Source organism: Asparagus officinalis, chromosome 8, assembly GCF_001876935.1.
Source record: "Asparagus officinalis chromosome 8, Aspof.V1, whole genome shotgun sequence".
NCBI classification, from domain to species: domain Eukaryota; kingdom Viridiplantae; phylum Streptophyta; class Magnoliopsida; order Asparagales; family Asparagaceae; genus Asparagus; species Asparagus officinalis.
This window is the reverse complement of record NC_033801.1, coordinates 88,160,221-88,180,720: the sequence shown is the minus strand read 5'-3', so window position 1 is coordinate 88,180,720 and position 20,500 is coordinate 88,160,221. Positions and strand designations below refer to the sequence as shown.

Below are 20,500 nucleotides of genomic sequence, written 5' to 3'. Positions count from 1 at the left end.
TCATAGCGGCATGAAACTGGTTGTAATGTGCTAAATCAAATTAAATAGCATGATGTGGCTTTGAAATTGTGAAAGCAACATGTGTTAATTACTTCCCAATAATATTTCTAAATGTTATCCAAACAAAAAAGGACAAAAAAAATGCTATTTCCACTACTTCATACTTCATAGTTTTGAAAGTTACTTCTATAACCTATTTCTTACTTCCAATACTTCTATTATCCAGACAGGCCCTTAAGAAGGCACCCAATTAGTGTAACACAGATGCATGATAGTCCAAGGATATACAAGTGTGCAATACAAACTGTACTGTTTCTTGTTTGTATGTATACCGATTTAACATGAATTTTACTTTCAACAAATTGTAAACTATTTCCGCTCTAATACGTGTAACGGAGCTACGAATAAATGCGTGATACCTTCTCAACAAGGCCAAGGACAACCTGCTTTGAAGGACTAGAGCACATCCCTCATTCGGTTTTGATAATATCAGCATCTTCTAGCTCTAGTTCCTGTGATATCTTCATCTATTACTAACGCTACTAAAACTGATCAGAGAAAATTGAGTAATTGTTCTATTACTATTATTTTTATTCTGTTAACGGTCAGGGTGTACTTGTAAACCAGCACGTGATTGACTCAAATAGTGGTCCGTTTCATATTTTCATTGAAGCTGGAATATTAGGGGTGTTAACGGAGCGGATACGGTTCGGATATGACACTTATCATAACCATATGATACGGATATGGATACGGATATACGTCGGTAAGAAAAATTCATATCCATATCCGCCAAAATCGGATATGGTTACGGATATAGATGCGGATATATAAACGGATATGCATGCGGATACAAAAAGGATATCAGAAAACTAGATAGTATTCAAAAAAATATAGTCATGTGATACAAAAAGAGTTCGTTAATACGTTCATTATGATTGAAAAGCTAAGATTAGACATATTGATCATCAAAATTAATCACAAATCCATAATCTAAGACTCTGAAACTACCGTAAGAGTATGACCAATATATGTATTCGGATATTTTCGGATACGGATACGGATATTTCACTACAAAACCATATCCATAACCATATCCTATCGGTTTTAGATTTGAGTAACCATATTCGTATCCTAACGGATACGGTTACAGATATTTCCTCAGATACGGATACGGTTTGGCACCCCTATGGAGTATACATTGATGGTGTTCATTGAGAAGGCAAGAAGAATTAATGGTTAGGGGGGGGTGGTGGTGGTGTTACTAGCGTCAAAAAGTCAGGTCATCTCAAAACGGGCCTAAGTTGAAGAGCGTTGTGTGAAACCATCACGGGCTTAGGCCCAATAGTAAGTGTTTCTGGTGCGATCAATAGGTCCTCATCCCACCCAACGGGAAGTAACCATGGGCCGTTGGAATCCGGGTCGGGTCCAGACCCACTGAGGCTCCAAACAACACACGTGCAGCCTCGCACGTGCCCACCTTCCCCTCGACTCCAGCACACATGTATCATCATTCATCAACCGGAGGAGGAGCGAAGATCTTAAAGCCCATTTCTTCCTTCAAATCTCTCAGATCTCCCCCGCGGCAAAAAAAAGAAAAAAAAAAATCCTCTCTCCGATGGCGACCCCCGATCTCCTCTTCAACCTCCGTAACAACTTCTACCTCGGCGCGTACCAGGCCGCCATCAACAACAGCGACGTCCCCAACCTCTCCCACGACGACGCCATCGAGCGGGATTCCCTCGTCTACAGATCCTACATCGCCCTCGGATCTCATCAGGTTACGGTTCCGATCTGATTTCTATTGGATTTTTATCGTTTCGGGTTGTTGCTGCTCTTGATTTTGTGATTGTTTATCAGCTGGTGATCAGCGAGATCGATTCGAACGCCCCGACGGCGTTGCAGGCGGTGAAGTTGCTCGCGGTATATCTTTCCGGCGATAAGGTTGGTTTCTGATACCTTTGATCTGGATCTGGATTAAGTTTTGATGAGATCTGTGAGTTTTAGGAGTTTGAAAACCCTGATGTGAACTGAATGGGAGATGCAGAAGCTCTATTTTAGGTAGTTTGATTGTTTTGTGATCTTTTGGCTTAATTTCTTTGGATCTGGAAGCTGGGAAACCTGAAATGCAGGGTTAATCCGTGATTTAGGAGTTTGAAAACCCTAATGTGAACCGAATTAGCTACATGGAAGCCCTAAAATCAGATAGTTTTGGTTGTTTTGTGATCTTATGGCTTTGTTTTTCTTTGATCTGGAAGTTGGACAAGCTGAAATGGAAAATTATCTTTTATTTAGGAGTTTGAAAACCCTAATGTGCTGAATTAGTTATGTTGAAGCCCTCAAATTAGACAGTTTGGTTGTTTTGTGATCTAGAATCTGTTCAAAGTACTGTTTCCTGCATATTTTTGTAGCTTCAAAACCCTAATTTGTCTGAATTAGAGATGTAGAATCCCTAAAATAGGTTGGTAGTTGTTTTGAGGTCGTATGGCTTGATTTGTTTAGATCTGGAAGTTTCGAAAAAAGCAGAATTGATGGGCAAAAGATAAACACTTGTGCGTTGTACATTAGAGATCTCTGAATTAAAACATGTGAATGAATGCAGATGGACTTGTTCCTCCCCACTTTGTATCTACTCGTCTGGTAGATTTTTGGTTTCCTCAGCATTTTGAGTTGTATGATCATTGATGAGTATCTATTGCCATTGCTATTTATAACTTTATAGAAAGAACGAGATGTGAACGATTGGTCTTTGTTTAATGACATATCATGACCTAGAGTATGGTCTTTTGACATGTTTAAAAGTGATAGATATTTTATTTTGGCCTTATTTGTTATTTAGATTTTTTATCATGATTATGGAAAATTCTGTCCCATGTATTATTGTGGCCATTAGGTATAATAAACACAAAAAACATAAGTAAGCTAAATTGGAGGTCTTGAGTAGTTGCATGATAATTTGGCATTATATGGGATGGAATATTTTTTATTTTCCAACTAGTATATTAGCACATGCAAATGCACGTTTAAATTTCTATCTAAATAGTTCTCGTCATGCTTGTTAATTATGTTATAATCATTTAATGTGCATTTATAGTGTTTCTAGTAAAAATTTTGATCAAAATAATAAAGAATATTAAAATATATGTATATCTTTTATGCATCTCGAAAATTGTTATTGTATCCTTCATTTCACTAATAGGAGTGAAATTGTAATTGACTATAGTGGATGTAATAAATAAATTTTATTTGATTTATTTTCTGAATTTTGTAGTTTTTTGGTTAACCTTTTATTGAAGTAAACAAAAACTATTGTGCATAAGAAAATTCATCCAAAATTTATAATTTTATTAGCATAATTATGAAAAGTATTTTTTTGTTATTAAAAAATGTTTTTAAATATATATTATATTATATATACATGTTAAAAGAAGACACTTACTTATAGATTACTGCCTAGTTTACGTTGTTGCATTTTTATTTTCTTAAATTATATGGTTTTAAAAAAGACATGCACGAAATTATAAGTTTGAGAAAGAAATGGAGCAATGGAAGCAATGGAATCTTCTAGAGAGAGGGGGATGAATTCTTAAATTTTTCTAGGGGGGATGAAATTTTAAATTTGAAAAAGAGATGGAGGAATGAAAGTAATGGAACCTTCTAGAGAGGAAAGGGAGGGAGGGAGAGATGAAGCCCACATCAATAAGATATTGACCCGTGACCAAATTACCCTTATCTTTTACTAAAATAATAACTCTCTATTCTTTGACAAATTGAAGGAATCATTATGCATTCCTCCACTTTTGCCTGCCTTCATAAATACTTTTATAAAGTAGCATAGATCTTGCACTAGAAGGTTGGCTTGTTTAGTTTTACTTTTTTGGAAGACTGTCATCAATATGACTTTTACTTTGTTGTAGGTGATATGCTGCAAATATTCATTGAAAAATCATTTCTATCTAAAGTATGAAAGTTTCATGGACCAAAGATTTGATGTGTCAATAGATATTAACACATATTAACCATATATCCATATTAGAAAAAGGACAATATTGGTAGATATTGGCTAATAACTACTAATATATTAGAAGATTTGGAGTTTCGGTTTGGGTAGGGGTTAGGGTTTGATTTAAGGGAGGAGAGGGTCATCCCTCTCTTCATGGAGGAGATATTTTTGACATTTTAACCCCAACAATTTAAAACTTAATGGTGTTAAATGTGAGAGCCAAAAAATCCAATGTGGAATAATGTAGGGGTAAATTAGAAAACATACTGATTTGGTGGTAAATTTGCAAATGTGTTCTTCGGAGGTATATATTCCACCAAAACAAAACACATTTTTCCACCTAAGCCTTAGTTTTCATCATTTGAGATGGGTCTATAACAAGGATGTCTCGTCATTGTTAATTAGAAAAAAAGAATGAAATGCGAAATGATTAGTTTTTTTGTTTTTTGATGTTTTATGGTTCCCTGATTATTTGATATTTTTAATTGGAAAATATTTTACTTTGAGGCTTAGTTATTCAGGTTTTTATGTTATGCAAAGTTTTGTCTTAAAGGTTACTATAAGTCAGTAGGTATTAGAATTTGGTAGAAATATAGTTAAAGTCGAGGGCCTGGATGATTGTCATAGGTGACTAATTTACAGCTTAGCTTTATGTGATTTAGGAGTATGTTCTATTTCTCGATCTAAATGGTTGGTTTATTTTGTTGGAGGACTTCCATGATCATTTCTTTTACTCTATGTAGATAAGCTGCAAATTTTTTTATCTAGAAATTATTTTGATAAATTGATCTAAAGCATGAACGACTTGGCAATATTATATGGTTATTTTCCCTTCAAGGGTTAATTAGACATTATACTCTATAAAAGTTGTCCTCTTAACTGGAAAATATGTCATACGCTTTTACTTCGAAAAAAATTTCACTCACCATTGTAGTGTATGTTTTTCCTAGAAATTCGTTAAATCTTCTGTTTGATTAGAAACTTGTGATTTTACACATCATAAGGGCATGTTTGGTTAATACTTATTTTATGAAATCTTGTAAGTTATTTGTTACTTAGTTTTACTTATTTTGTTAGAGGGTATAGTAGTCTTTTAACATTAATAAGTGAAAACTTCTTGTAACTGCCAAAAAATAAGTTGGAAACTCCCAACATATTTAATACTTATAAGTGAAAAAATAAATAAATAAGTATTATTTACCAAACATGAATTTGGTTATAAGTGAATACAATTAGAAGCTAAACTTACTCACTTCACAAACATGCTCTAAACTAGCTTGTTTGGACATTTTTCAAACTGCACTCTACTCAAGTCTAATATGTTCTTCCTCTTCTCATACTGCTTCTAAAGGAAGGTGCAAAATCAAGTCTACAAGAATGGCTGAGTGATGCTGCAATAGCGAACAATCCTTTTCTCCGGCTGATTGCAGGGATAATATACATGCATGAGCAGGACTACAATGAGGCTCTTAAGCATACTAATGCTGGAGGAACAATGGACTTGTGAGTCATATAATCTCGTTCTTTTTCCCACTAAGAAAAATATATGCACATTTCAATTTCTTATAGAAGAGAGCCTTAGCATTGCAATTTATTTTTTATACTTATAAACATTGCTGAATCCTGAGCCCCATTAGAACTTGAAAGAAACACTAGATAACTTTATGCACGTTTGTCTGTATTTTGGACGTAATGGTGACTTTGTGCTTCCTTCCAGTTTCAATTTTTTTCAAATGGTTTTTGTTTATGGTCTAATCATCATTAAAAGAGTTTAATATTCACGACTGGTATATACAACTATACACATGTTTTGTTTTACTTTTTAATAAAAAAAATTTAAAAATTTAAATTATGAGTGTTTGTTGACAATCAAAATTGGAATAAGCAAATCAGATGAAAGGTTTTGGCTTCCTTTAACTAGTCTTGTTCTGTTAGCATGAGTAGAACTGCAACCTTAATACTTCTAGTTTATGTATAACAGGTAGAAATATTGGAGATTAGGCCATTCCTTTTCTTTTCCCTTTTTCTTTTGTTTAGTTTAGTTTAGTTTTTTTTTTGTTTGCATTCTGGACTGGTTCTAAGTTGGAACTCGTAATTCTGCCTGAACTTCTGTTAGTTCCATGTTGAAGCTTTAGGCAACTCAACTTACACAGAAACCGTGGATAATGTGTGCATAATGTTGTGGGGTTTTAGTTTTGAAATGTTGTATTTTTTCATAAGAAACCAAGTATTATGTATGCTGTCATGAACTCAAGGCTATATCTTTATGATCAATTTATGTTCTTGGTTGGACCCTGGTCTCTATCTTGAAACCTTGTTCCATGGGTGCTAATCCCCTTTAAGGGCCAAATGCACGCACAGAGAGTAAAGTAGAGGTGGTATGAGTAGAAGAAATGAAACGGAATGGAAAGGCGTTCAAAACCTGGGGTTTGTTGTAGAACTCATCGCCACCTTTGTCCTATCTTCTTTTCCTTCTATGGTCACCGTACTGACCGTCCAACTGGACATTTGATCTTTAAGTTTGCTTTGTTATCACTTTGTACAAATAGACTATTCTATTTGTTTATGTATAGGAGCATAGCCAACCTTTTTTTTTTCGCTCATCAGTCCCAGACGCCATTACTGACTACTCCAACCACTTCAAATAGGAGCTGTAGGAGTCCTTCAAATATCTTATATTATTACCTATTGTTTATGTCTTATCATCTTCGATTATATTTTATTATCTTAATTTCCCTTTTGATTTTTCTTGTGTGTTAATATAGTTTACAATTTATAGTTATTTTTCTTGTTAATTTTGTAATTCTTGTTGGTGGTCACTACTTGCTAACATAATTAGAACTGGACTTTACTATGTTTGTTTATTAGGTTATATTGTAAAGGTCATAACTTAATTTTGTTTTCCTTTGCCTTAATTATATGGTTGTCTTATTTGGATCCACACCTCAGGTGATGTAGGAATTTGTCATGTTAATATTTCACTCTTGCATTTTAAATTTCTAGTTTAAGGGATGCCCCCATGATTAGTATGCATTTAGGCAAATAGTATAGATTTCAGCCTATATAAAAGCATGTTGGTGTAGAGAGCAAATATACTTATGACCGCTTATTCATGGCAGTAAATAGGAGTTATCACATAGCAAGAAACTTCCATATTTTGCAATGCATCTTGGATGCAGCACGCGTTCTTTGTTCCTTGATGGCCATAATTTAGTTGAAAGAGACATCATTATAGTGTACATGGGAATTCAATTATTAAGTAAATATGCAACGTGATACATGTAATTCATAAATGGAAAGAGTAAGAATATTTACCTATATGTTTTAAACTAAAGATGGGGCTCCAAAGAGAAGCCCCAGCCACCTTCATTCACCTCCAAAATTGGTTATACAAATCAAAACCATTTCCCCAACTCCAGAGATATGTGTACAAGTATCAGCTAAGACATTACAGCACCATCACATATCACCATCAAAAGATGAATAAGTGTGAAGTGTTACTCATGTATGAAAAGTGTTGATTATCATGTTACAATTGGATTTAGATATGTTTTGAAGCCTAGTGTTCTTTATTCATAACATAAGGTGCACAACCACATACAACATTGTAGTGCCTGTAGTCTTTTATACATGATGGTATGAAAGGTACATAATAAAGGGGAATGACTTGAGTGAGGGTGACCAGAAAGGTAACGAAAATCTAGGAGCCTAAAAGAATTTAAAATTGAATATATGGGATGCAACTTTAAGCTAAAGGGTTTAAGGTAATGGATATACAGTACATATTTGAGGTTAAGAAATATCTTGGAGTAGCCATTTTTTCTATTTGGTGTAGTTATCAAGATTGTGACAAAGGAAGGAAAGTAGGGTGACAAAAAATCATAGTGCTATAGAATACCCTTGAAAATTGAAGGGAGGTTATGTGGCAGGTTTGAAACCCACAATGTGTTATGGGTCAAAATACAGAACTATTAAGAAACATGTTTTCAAAAAGTTTATAGAGTTTGAGTGGACATAGTGTAAGAGATAGGATATAAATGGGTGCATATAGGAAGTTAGAGATTTCTCCGATTGAAGGATTCATTATTATTATTTTTTGGGGCGTGGGTGCGGCGGGGGAGGGCGTGGAGAATATGGTTTTTCGCATGTGCAATGAAGACTAGTAAGTGTGCGAATTAGGAGAGGTGATAGGATTATAGTCCACGGAATGGAGCAAATGAGGACCGGAGATAGACCTAAGTGAATTTGCATGGAGCCAGTAAAGGAGTCAAAGACTCAAGTGCATTCTAGTGGTTAGTTTAATTAGGTGATTACCTTAACATGGCTGAATGGAAGGAAAATATTCATGTTGTTGACTCCAAAATTTGGAGTCATGACTGTTGTTTTTATAGTCGCTATTATATATCCACATTAACGTATGTGATCACTTGATGTGAGTTTTACCGCATCTATATTTTATATCTCGATCCAATATTATTTCATAGAATTATGGTCAGATGTAACCATAAGGTACGGTTTATTAAGAATTTATACTTTATAAAAAAGCGTTTTTGTTTAAAGTTCGTCCATAACCAAACACTTGATGTTGGTTTGGAAACAGTTAACAGAAATGTAATCAGATATTGGACCTTAGTTTTCTTGATCACATACTTTCTTCTTCAGGAGCATAGTTTGTCACCTGCCAACCTGATTTGCACTGCAATAACTCTGTATAACTGATTCAACTGTGGAATTTACAATTTGATCCATTGTTTCTGTATGCAGGCTTGCACTGAATGTTCAGATATACATAAAGATGCACAGGTCAGATTATGCAGAGAAACAGCTAAAGTTGATGCAACAAATTGATGAAGACCACACATTGACCCAACTTGCAAATGCATGGCTAAATCTGGCAGTAGTAAGTTTCTGTCTTTTTCTTTACAGGGAGATTTATGCTAATTACTCCTTGACGATATGAATCATAACTTCTGCAATTTCAGGGTGGTTCTAAGATTCAGGAAGCATATCTTATTTTCCAAGATTTTTCTGAGAAGTATCAGATGACTGGGATGGTTCTTAATGGAAAGGCTGTCTGCTGTATGCACATGGGGCATTTTGATGAAGCTGAATCTTTGTTGCTTGAAGCACTGAACAAGGTATCTTGGACATTCAGAAAAAAAATAAAGTTTTAGCTTATATTTGGAAAACATATGGCTGGAATGTCTTCTGGTCAGTATCTACGATCATCTGTTGGCTGAGAATGTTGTTTGATGATCTCTAGGATGCAAAGGATGCGGAAACTCTGGCCAACTTAGTTGTGTGCAGTCTTCATGTAGGCAAACCTCCAGCAAGATACCTTACGTAAGCATCCGTACTTTAATGAATTCCAGATATGCCAAGATATGCCAGTTTTTTCCACATTTTGTATTTCTTAGTATATATATGGCCTTCGATCTTAAACTGTGCATAACTTTAAAGCTTGCTCCAGTTAGAAAGTCAGATACAATATTACCCAAAACTAAAAACTTAACTAACGGTACCCAACTCTAGCGCATCCCCTTGGTAGATTTCTGTTATATTGTCATCTCCTCAGTTAAGCATGCTCAAGACTGGAACTTGTTTATGCGAGACTGTTGCCAGCACAAGATTTAGGTCAAACTTCATTAACAGTGAAAAACTACTAGGCTAGTGGAATAGATCTTTGGGGATCAACTATTGCAGAAGAAGGTGATTTGTTACACACCAAATGCAGAAAGAATGTTCTGAAAATTGCAGGATAGGTTCTAGCAATAACACCCAAATGCAAAATTGTTCTGCATATTGCAGGAGAAGTTCTAGCAAGGTGTTGCTTGGGAACTACCTAAGTTGCATGGAAACGGGCACGAGTACTGGTACGGGTGCGGGTGCGGGACACGGCAAAATTGTAAAATGTAGGGTACGGGGACACGACTACATATATATATTGAATTAATACTGTGCATAAGATAATTTTTTTCCCCTTCATGTGTCATTAGAATTAAAATTCCGATCACATTTTTGAGTTTCTTTTATCATATCGATTATCGTGAATTGTAAACTACTCATTTTTTTTACTAGACATCTAAACGACCCATTAACTATATAGTTTTAAACTTGGGTATGGACTAAAACGAACCTGACCCGTATCTCATTAGTTTCAAAAGACGGATGTGAAGTGTAAGCTCTACGTCCAGGAAGTCTTTGGCAAGTGTTTTAAATTAACACATATATCGTATAATTGAGTACATGTTGTAATAAATGCATGCATATATTCAAGAAATGTTCATGAAGTTTGGGTACGGGAAAGTGTTGGGTTCGTGTACGGTACGGGTACGGCTTCATTATAGAAGCACCCGGGTAACATAGGGAACAACTATCACACTTTCAGTGGAAGAGTTAGATACTTCTGGTTTCGTTTTATTCTACCATTGTCTTGTCCTCAACTTATTTTTTGTCTTTTTACTCCGTAAACAATCTTCTTCGTCCAACTTAGGGATCAGCAGTGAGGTGAAGACAGTTTTGTGTTTAGACCAAGACAATCTTCATTTTCCATCTTTTAGAGACCAGTAACTAGGTGAAGGCAGTATTGCAAATGACTCATTTTGAATAGATTCATCATAAAAATTAAAAGAAAATTTTCGTTTGGCATCTGTGTTTCTACCTTTCCAAGCATTAAATTTCAATTTCAATACAGACCTATGGAGAAATATAGTTTTGCATTTTCCAGGTATTAGCGTGATTATCTGTAAACATCCACCTAGTTGATGTTATAATTTCTCGAACTTTGTCTTATAAATATTCCTTCATGTGGACCTCTCTGTAAGTACACGGAATTTTATATTAAATCTGATGTGCACTTTTGTATGTAATATGCATTCTTGTAAAGATAAAAGAATTGCAGTTTATATGGTCATACATAGAGTGCAATCGTCACTTATGAAATCAAGCAGGTTGCACGCGCTTTCTTGGTGATCACAGTTCTAGTCAAGTCAACACTCTTTAACAAATTGGAAGCCAGAAGAAATGAAGAACTTGTAAGCATGAAGTGCGCAAAGCCACATTGTTTTGGATTATCCCTAGGTGATCACGGTTACGGTTCTAGTCAAGTCGACAAGACTCTTAACAAATTAGCAGCCTGTAGAAATGAAGAACTTGTGGCCTGTGGGCATGAAGCGCATTGTTTTGAATTATCCCTATGGTTAACTGTGAATAGATTACACCGTTCACACTGCCTAAAATTACTGCAAGCGCTAATCAGAAAAGAAAAGTCTTAAAGAGAAAAAGCATTAATGCCTAAAATTAGAAGGGGGAAAAAAATTGTTTAGGCTTACTTTCAGTTGAAAGTTGTAAGCTTTTTCGTTTTTTCTCTACTCATGGTCTTTAATCTTTAGGATTCAACTTCTTGGACGCATTTAAGTTCACAAGCCATACTTCTTCATATGTCGGTCATTGAAACATTATTCATTTCCTATCTTTTGAAGCATTAACCAATCAAGTTGCAGCCATTTTCTTTCTTTCTGCTCATTTTTCTGATTTCTCCTGTACCTTTGCAGCCAGCTGAGGCTGTTACATCCTGAGCATTTGCTAGTGAAACGCGCTTCTGCTGCTGAAGAAAACTTTGACAGAGCTCTTCAGTCTGTTGCTTGAGGTTCCAAATACTTTCAGATCTGTCATCTTGTTGTTCCATTTTCTGATGAAATCTATGTTTTTGGTTGAGCAAAAGTAGGCTTGTTTGGATTTTATAGGTTGAAGTTTATGGATATGTTCTCAGTTAAATCTTACGAAGACAGCCCCTAATTCTGTATTTTGGGGAAACAGTTTCACTTTCTTATACTTTGCTTCTATAAACCTGCGTCTAATTCTCTATAAAATCTTATAGCTTCTGTGGTGGCTGCCAGAAATTTATGCCTTTCATTCGATTTCAAATTTTTTTTCTAGTTGTAGGTCACTAACTTGGACCAGGATCTTGCAAGAAAAAGAAAAAATAAAAAAAGAAAAGGAAAAATATGACTAGTTGTATGTACTGACTTCACCTGTTCAATGCCGGAAAGGCTATTTATTATTTAGGGTTTATTTCACAAAACCCCCCTGAACTTTGTGAGATGTTGCATTTAACCCTTTAAACTTCATTTATCACACACAACCCCTCTAAATATTGCGGTGTCTCAAGTCCCTCTGAATTTTAGCTTACCTCACCTAGGGGTGGCAAACGGGTCAACCCGACCCGACCCGACCCATATAAAATTTGACCCGACCCGTATAAGTATGACCCGACCCGACCCGTTTAATAAATGGGTCAATACGATCCTACCCATTTATTAAACGGGTTACCCGACCCGACCCATATAACCCGAATGACCCGTTTATCAAACTTCTAACAATGAACTTAAACTGTTCAAATTTTCCAAACTTCTAAGTAATGACACCATTTCTCATGCATCTGAAGGTCACCCCCTAGCTTGCATATTTTTTTTCTCATGCAATATCAGTCATCAAAAATAAATAAGAACTTTGATCTCGAGTTTTAGTTGAATACATCATTCATCCTGAGAATTGTGAGGCAAGAGTACAATCTTCAACCAGGTAAACAATTATGTGAGTACCATAAATGGACATGTCCAAAAACTGATAAGACCTAATACATATTGCTGCAGTTTCCAACTTATATTAATACAGTTCTATTCGAATAAGTTCATGATCACAAGGTGGAGAATCAGATTGCAGAGGACAAAATCAGCAAAAGCTCGCTCCGGTGGCAAGTCCTGCAACGAGAGGGTGGATTTGTTAATAAAAGTGCAGCTCACAAGCATATTTGGCACTGTAACACAAGCAAATTGCACCGAAAACAATAGCAAAGTTCATCCTTTTATCCTCAACAACAACAACAACAACAACAACAAGAAGCAAGCAAATCAAAGCAAACTATCACCTGCCTATAAGGATCATACTTTTATCATCCAACAACAACAACAACAACAACAACAACAAAAGCATGCCAAGCTATCACTGAACACATTTTACCTCATTTGCTCCCCCCTCCCTCTCCAAGTCCAAGCTCCCTGTCAGTCTCGGACCTCGCCTTTCCCAGGTTCCAAGCCCAAGCTCTCCTTCTTCCCCAGGTTCCAAACCCTCTTCCTCCCTTTCATCACCATCACGTCGTGCCCGAAACTATGGTGATGCGCCGGCTCCCCGCTCCCCGCCTTAAACCTAACAATAGTCAACGTCGGGCTCTCCCTCACAACCTTCATCTCCGCCCCCGGCATTATGTCAACTATCTCAAGAGTACCAGTTTTATTATCCAATAGCATAATCTTCACAAGTAGCACGATTATCAATATTGTGCATCCAACTTTTATTAGGGGCCATATTCTCGAAGCAGACATGATAACAAAATTACCTAAACAATTATCACAAATATATTAACGATGCGTTAAAGAAAATCTGAAGTTGCTAACTAATAATAATAACATGTTGAAGGCTTAATAGTAACCACCAATGAAACTGACAATAAACAGAGAGCACAAATACTTATAAGTACAGACAAGAGAAGAGACAATGTAATGTACAATATCAATAGCTGTTAATCAGCTTTGTTGGAAGCTGAATGATAATAGTATGCAAAACAAGTAGGAGAGTACTACAGCGAGTATATTTGATTCAAATTTTTGAGTGACAAACACAGACAGATTAATATGTTTGATTCAAAATTTTAACTTAAAGCTGAAACCGAATATTGCAAAATATACAAACTTTGTACATGTGCTCACTGAAAAATCAGCATCATGTTTTAAACTGGATAGATATTGTAGGCTGTTTTAAACTTAGTGAATAGAGAGACTTATTTTAAGATACTAAAGAGTTCGGAATAATGCACTGTTTGGTTGCTCTCCTCAATCTAAAGAGCATGATTTACGTTACAATGTGGAAGTTTGTCTTTCACATTCTATTACCATCCATATTGCTCGAGTACTCATTAAAGAGAGAGAAAAGCTTGTCTTTCACATTCTTAAGCTCCGTAGAATTGTGTCCATATAGCCCATGATAGCAAAACTCTACAAATTGCATTTTGTATCGGGGATCCAAGATGCACGCAATAGCAAGTAGAACATTGTACTCACTCCAATATTTTTCAAATTAACTACTGTTATGTTTACTTTTTGATATGGTAATTAATAGACACACATATAAATAGGACAGGTATTTCAAAAACTTGACCAATGCCCAATAGTTAAATATAGAAACAGCAGCCAGTAAGAATTAGTTAATTTAGTTTGTTAATGTCAAACTAACATTCCATTAAAAGCTCTTTTATTTAGAAATATTATGAAAGGGATAACAACAGATCAAATTACAACTAATATTGTCGCTTTAAACTTATTTTGTGTGGTCTCAAAAGAAAAGATTACAAGGTACCGCTATGCACAATGCAAAGATAGACATAAAAAGAAAACTAACAAACTAATTAAGTACCAAACTCAATGTATATAGTATCTCCCTTTCTCAATCTTTTCTCTCCATTACAAACAATTTTCTCTCTTTTATCCACTTCCAATGGAGTCATATATTAAATTTTTCGATATCATCTTGGTAATTAATAGACACACATATATTAAAATTTCTCTCTTTTATCCACTTCCAATGGAGTCATATATTAAATTTTTCGATATCATCTTGGTAATTAATAGACACACATATATTAAATTTTCTCTCTTTTATCCACTTCCAATGGAGTCATATATTAAATTTTCTCTCTTTTATGTTGACAATTTTCATGGAAAGTGTAGGTGGACCTCGTGGGAGGATACTATGATGCAGCAGACAATGTAAAATATGGCTTGCCCATGACTTTTACAGTCACAACTCTGGCATGGGCTGCTCTTCATTATAACCAAGAATTACAAGCTACAAATGAGCTACAAAATGTTCATTCAGCTATCCGTTGGGGAACTGATTATTTCCTAAAATGCAGCGTCAAGAAAAACTAATTATATGTTCAGGTAATTAAAATTTATTAATTAAACATATCAAAATCATGGCAGAGTAATAGGTTAAGGTTAGATCCTCAATACTGATTGTCGATATTCAAACAGTCTACTTAAAAAATAAATCACAATCAGAGATAAAGAGTACATCAAAAGATGGAACTCTAGCCAGATTTCACTAATAAATGAGCATGAATGAAACCCTAGTAAGAGGAATAGATGTCTATGATCAAATTCATTTACATGAAAGCCAATGATCAACTCTGGAAACAGAACATTTGAGCTACAAAACTTGAACATTTGAGCTTCGAGAGAGAGAGGGGGGAACTTACAGAGAGGATCGCGCTGTGAATTATTGGGAAACAAGGGTCTAAATTAGAACGAAGACCAAAATGGGGAAGAAACAACGCCGCTTGCCTCCGCTTGTTCACCGTCACTCGTCGTCGACACCTCACTCCGATCGCCGCTGCTCGCCGTTTGCCGCCGTTAGCCGATCGCCGCCGCTCGCCGATCGAGCTTCCTGATGGGATCTAGGGCCGCTCGCCGCTTGAGCTTCGTGGTGGGATCTAGGGCTTTTCTTCGTGATGGGATCTGGAGCTTATTTCTGTCGCACGGGTTTAAGCAGGTTGTTATTCGGGTCGGTACTTTCATTATACGGGTCATTATACGGGTCAGTGGCTCAACCCGAATTTACCCATCTAATAAATGGGTAAATTCGGGTTGACCCATTTATGACCCAACCCATATAACTCAACCCATACCCATTATAAACGGGTCGGGTAGGGTCGGGTTGATGGGTCGGGTCAAAATTTGCCACCCCTAACCTCACCTAACTCTCTTTGCTTGTAATTTGTAAATAACTAAATTTTTCTCGAGAGAATAAAGCTCATACTTCAGGAATGAGTATGTTGTATGTAAATGAGGTGATAAAGTTTGGAAAATTTTCACTCAAAAGATATTTTATTTATTTGCAAATTATAGACAAGGAGGTTGGTGAGATAAGCTAAAGTTTAGGGGGGTTATGTGTAACACCCCCAAAAGTTCTGGGGGTTTAGTGAAATTAACCGTATTATTTAACTAGTGCTAAAGCACGATGCCACTGCTTCTCTAGTTGTTGAGTACCAGGGAAAACTTTGTTGTTGCGCGATTTTCCCTAATTAACATAATTTTGATTAAACTGCCCTATGGAGCATCTGTTATGAAACCAAAATTGATTGTAATCAAGTTAAGTTATGGAAACATGGATCTTAAATCTACTTTAGCACACTAAAAGAGGGTTAAAAAGGGACAAAAACAAAATAGCGCTTAAATATCTTATAGTTTCACTCATTTTGTACTTATATACCCTTAGTTGTTTTTTTCTAGCATTTATATAAACTAACTTGTCTAAAATTGGCATGTTAATACTCTCTATTATGCAAATGTAAAATTTTCACTCTAAAATTTTCAGATGACATTCTCATGTTAGTTTAGAGTTTCTTAACCATTAATATGTTAATTTACTGGTCAGCTCAAAAAATATGTTAATTTACTGTTAACCTTGCCCAAATTCTAGTTTAAACCTATCCCAATCCTACTTTTAAAATATAATTTGGACATGTTTAATAGTCAATTCACAAACATAGATAGTTGGAAAGTTATAAAATTAACATACGAATGTTATCGTGGAACAATCGGGTGAATATTTTCAATTTTACATAATAAAGGATACTAATGTACCAATTTTAAAGAACTTACGACATACAAATGCTACCGAAGACAACTAAGAGTATGTAACTATAAAATGAGTGAAGCTATAAGGTATTTAAGTGCTACTTATTTTGAGCATATTGTGTTGAATTTTTTGGGAGACAAGATAAGAGGAGGAGGATGTGGGGCCCAGCGGAGTATACTATAAAAGGAATAAAGAAAAAGTGCCATAGGGAATAGGAGGACCATAAAAAATGGGATTGGGATCCTCTACTAATGGATCATCTACTAATATCTACTAATAAAGAGATCTTAGCCTTTGATTTATCAATCAAAGGCCAAGATCTCATCCTTATCCTCCCCCTACACTAATAAAGAGATCTTAGCCTTTGATTTATCAATCAAAGGCCAAGATCTCATCCTTATCCTCCCCCTACTTTTGCTCATTAGCCTTTGATTTATCAATCAAAGGCCAAGATCTCATCCTTATCCTCCCCCTACTTTTGCTCATGAGGAAATCTTGGCCTTTGATTGATAAATTAAAGGCCAAGATTCCATTAGAAGATATTAGAGAGCATACGTGCGATGGTACGACCCTCGCGTTCACGAGAGAGAACGCGACCCTCGGAGGAGTGACGCGACCCTCGCGTTCGCGCGAGGGTGTGAGCCTCGTTTTCGCGAGATGCGACGCAACCTCAAGTTGCGTGAAAACGCGACCCTCGCGTTCAGGCGTTACTGCATGCAGCAGTTACAACAATTAAGTCATTTGCTGTTACAATCATAATTGTCATTATGATTTGTAACAGTCAAATTGATTGTGGGTGACCCTTGAGCTGGCCTTAGAGACGTATAAATAGTGCCCCTTGGGGCAGCTCTTGGGAGAGGAAAAAATACACTGAAATGTTGTACAACTTGAACATATTGAATCTGTTAAGCTGTTGTGCTGCTGCTGCAGAGTTTAAAAGCATGCAAGCTTTAGTTTGTGCCCGAAGGAACATAGCCCTAAACCGAAAGGTTATTACAGATCGAAAGATTTTTCTCTGAACCGAAATGTTACTACACAGATTGAGGAGATCGTTGTCTTGACCGAAAGGTCTTATAGATCAAGGAGATCTTGACAGTACTTGGTTGGTGCACATCATTGTACTGTACTGCTGTTCCTGGAAGCAGTTTGGCCTTAGGATCCTTGCACCGGAGTAGACCAAATATTGCTTTAAGCACATCGTTTCACAAACGCACATCAGCTAACTTGAAAAAGTTTTAAAATATAGCACTTCAGTTTTCTTTCAGTTCTATCTGATTTATATCTGTTTTATTTTAGATTTATCCAAAGGCGCCAACACTATCAATGTCGCGCTCCCTGTCACTGGCACTACTGACATCGGCATGTGCTCCAATCGACGCGGTCCCGACTCATAAGCCATTCCACGATTAACTCATTTATACTAAATGATGATGACTCCTCCCGTGACTCAATTCTTTTGTATCAAAATTTTATTTTATTTTATCAGTTTGTATCGATTTTTTTTAGATCCATATGATTTGATGGATCTTGTGTGAAGAAGGTTGTTTGAAAGTTTGGTTTTTGGGGCACAGTATGCAGATGAATTTTGTTGTCGTTAAATTTTGTTTTCATAAAGGATGTTGTTAAATTTGGTAGTTAGATTATCATTAGATGCGTCAGTGAGTCTGTGATAGCGAGAGCAGGAGAAAGATGGTGACCAGCTCAGGAGAGAAGCTCGAGAGATTGAGTTGCAGCTGAGGGAAAGAAATTATGGGTTAGAAGAGAAAATATCAATGAAGAAGGTGAAGAGTTGGACTGCTTGAGAAGATGACAAGTTCTTACCAAAACTAACCTTATTTAATTTCTTAGGAGAATATGCCAAATCACCTGTCCCATATAAGGGCCATTTATAATGAAATAAGAGTCACTGCCAATAAAAATTGCATATATCCACACTTATTTTGGGACACATACAGAAGTGTCATTTTATCTGTAAATGGTTAAATAATAGTGACACAAGTACAAAGTGTGGCAAATCACGACATATATTGTGTTATTAGATATACAAAGTTAAAATTAAAAAAGGTTAATAGTCCCATATTGGTTGTGTGAGGTTTTATTAATGGACTAAAATAATAAGTCTTAACATTTAAATATATTGATGATTAAATATTTATAATAGTGTATAAGCCAAACAACTTTATACTTAAACGTGACTGGATAAGAATAATCCTAAGATGAGTGACTGTCATTCTTAGTAGACAAGACAACAAGACAACTTGCACACCTTTCTTGAGCCTGTAAGCCTTTGCACAGGATAAATACCTATTCTCAACTTTATTTTCAAATTAAGAGATATTTTAGTTGTATGATCAAGGGAATTCCTTCATTAAAATTAAAACGGTGCACATTATTTCTATTAACTATTGACAGCTTTTCTCTCACTCTCTTTTCTTGATTAGTACTGATTAATTCATAAGCAGATTTGTACTGAGTAACTTGTGATCAAAAGTTGTAATGGAAACTAAAATCCAAAAAAGAAGCCCCTAAACCAAAAAACCCAATTATTAAACATAGGAATAGGGTTTTGAGGAGAGGGGAGAGATTACTTAGAGAGGGAGATGACAGCGTACTAAACATAGGAATAGGGTTTTGAGGAGAGGGGAGAGATTACTTATAGAGAAGGAGGTGGCAGAGTGAGAGGGGAAAGATTACTTACAGAGAAGAAGGTGGCAGCATGAGTAGGAGATGGCGGCGGTTAGGTGAAGTACTGTAGGATTTGAGGTGCTGGAGCTTCTAGGTTTTCTTGGGGGGATCAATTTAGCAAAGATTTTGAGAGATCGTTAAGGTTTTCATTTGGAGTTGCAGAAAGGTACCGAAAGAGAGAGGCTTGAGATAGATGCAATAAACCTCGATTATTAATCTTAGACACGAGTGCTGTTGGCCTTAATATTCATGAATTTTCTAGGGCTTGGTATCAGAACCCCAAAGTGTTTTCTCAATTTATCTTATGTAGATATCCATCATATTACTTTCATTTCTAGTACACTGAATTTTTTGAAAGTAATTTCTTATACTAACAAATTTTTTGGTCTAATTTGGTAGAATTTTTCCAATTGTTTTTTAATGTAGTAATTTATGGGGGGAAAATTACCTCAAGGTCATGGGGAGATTTACAAGCGAGATTTTAAAAACCTAAGGTGCCAATTGGCAAGACATTAAAGGAGAAGGATTAGGGGGAAGAACTAACATAGTTAACCCTTCACGAGAGGTTAAAATTAAGTGTATTCCGTTTGGATTTGATAGTTGTTATATCACATAAATGGTCAAGTGTTAATCATATACGAGGAGTCAACATATGTCCTATATTAACTAAACACTAGATTGGCCTCACCCTAGACAGGATGACTCGAGCGGCTTCAAAACTCGACCCTTCCCAATAAGTGCCAAGTCGAAAGATTTCCTTACCTGTATCTTTCCATTAGAATCAACCCTCCCTTATCATTCTACAAAGCCAGGTCGAGAATTTTTGAAGCTGAGTAAAAAGATGGTACTTATCGGTCCGCTTGCAAGATTAAGGCAAAAGGCGTTATTTTTTGACCCTCTCATAGAGATGAGTCAAGAGATGGTTTATCCTCGAACCCCCTGCCGACAGTTGATCACCATCACATTAAATGCATGATCAAAATCATCATTGCTTCCGCCCCTAAAGTCTTTATGACTCATAGACCTCATCAGCACTATGCACGCCACATCACCATCACATTAAATGCATAGGTGACTCATCTCCTCTGCAGCCGAACCCTGTAAAGTAGCTGCCAA

General features: G+C 36.0%; 1 protein-coding gene and 1 long non-coding RNA gene across 2 annotated transcripts; one reads left to right on the top strand and one right to left on the bottom strand.

The window, feature by feature from the left end:
* Positions 1,517–11,904, top strand: LOC109820551 (coatomer subunit epsilon-1-like). Its single transcript, XM_020386710.1, has 7 exons — positions 1,517–1,780; positions 1,861–1,944; positions 5,355–5,506; positions 8,768–8,903; positions 8,986–9,141; positions 9,267–9,346; positions 11,557–11,904. The coding sequence occupies exons 1-7, from the start codon at positions 1,619–1,621 to the stop codon at positions 11,648–11,650; spliced, it is 864 nt and encodes a 287-aa protein (XP_020242299.1). The 5' UTR covers positions 1,517–1,618; the 3' UTR covers positions 11,651–11,904.
* On the bottom strand, positions 12,479–19,627 carry LOC109822687. Its single transcript, XR_002242219.1, has 3 exons — positions 19,398–19,627; positions 13,025–13,400; positions 12,479–12,765 (listed from the first exon to the last, which is right to left on the bottom strand). It is a non-coding gene; the product is annotated as an uncharacterized LOC109822687 (long non-coding RNA).

Excerpts from the sequence above, each read along its gene's own strand:
- LOC109820551 (XM_020386710.1), top strand. The coding sequence starts at position 1,619 with ATGGCGACCCCCGATCTCCTCTTCAACCTCCGTAACAACTTCTACCTC. Across the intron at positions 1,945-5,354 it reads TATATCTTTCCGGCGATAAG|GAAGGTGCAAAATCAAGTCT; the intron begins GTTGGTTTCTGA and ends CTGCTTCTAAAG. Across the intron at positions 8,904-8,985 it reads CATGGCTAAATCTGGCAGTA|GGTGGTTCTAAGATTCAGGA; the intron begins GTAAGTTTCTGT and ends CTGCAATTTCAG.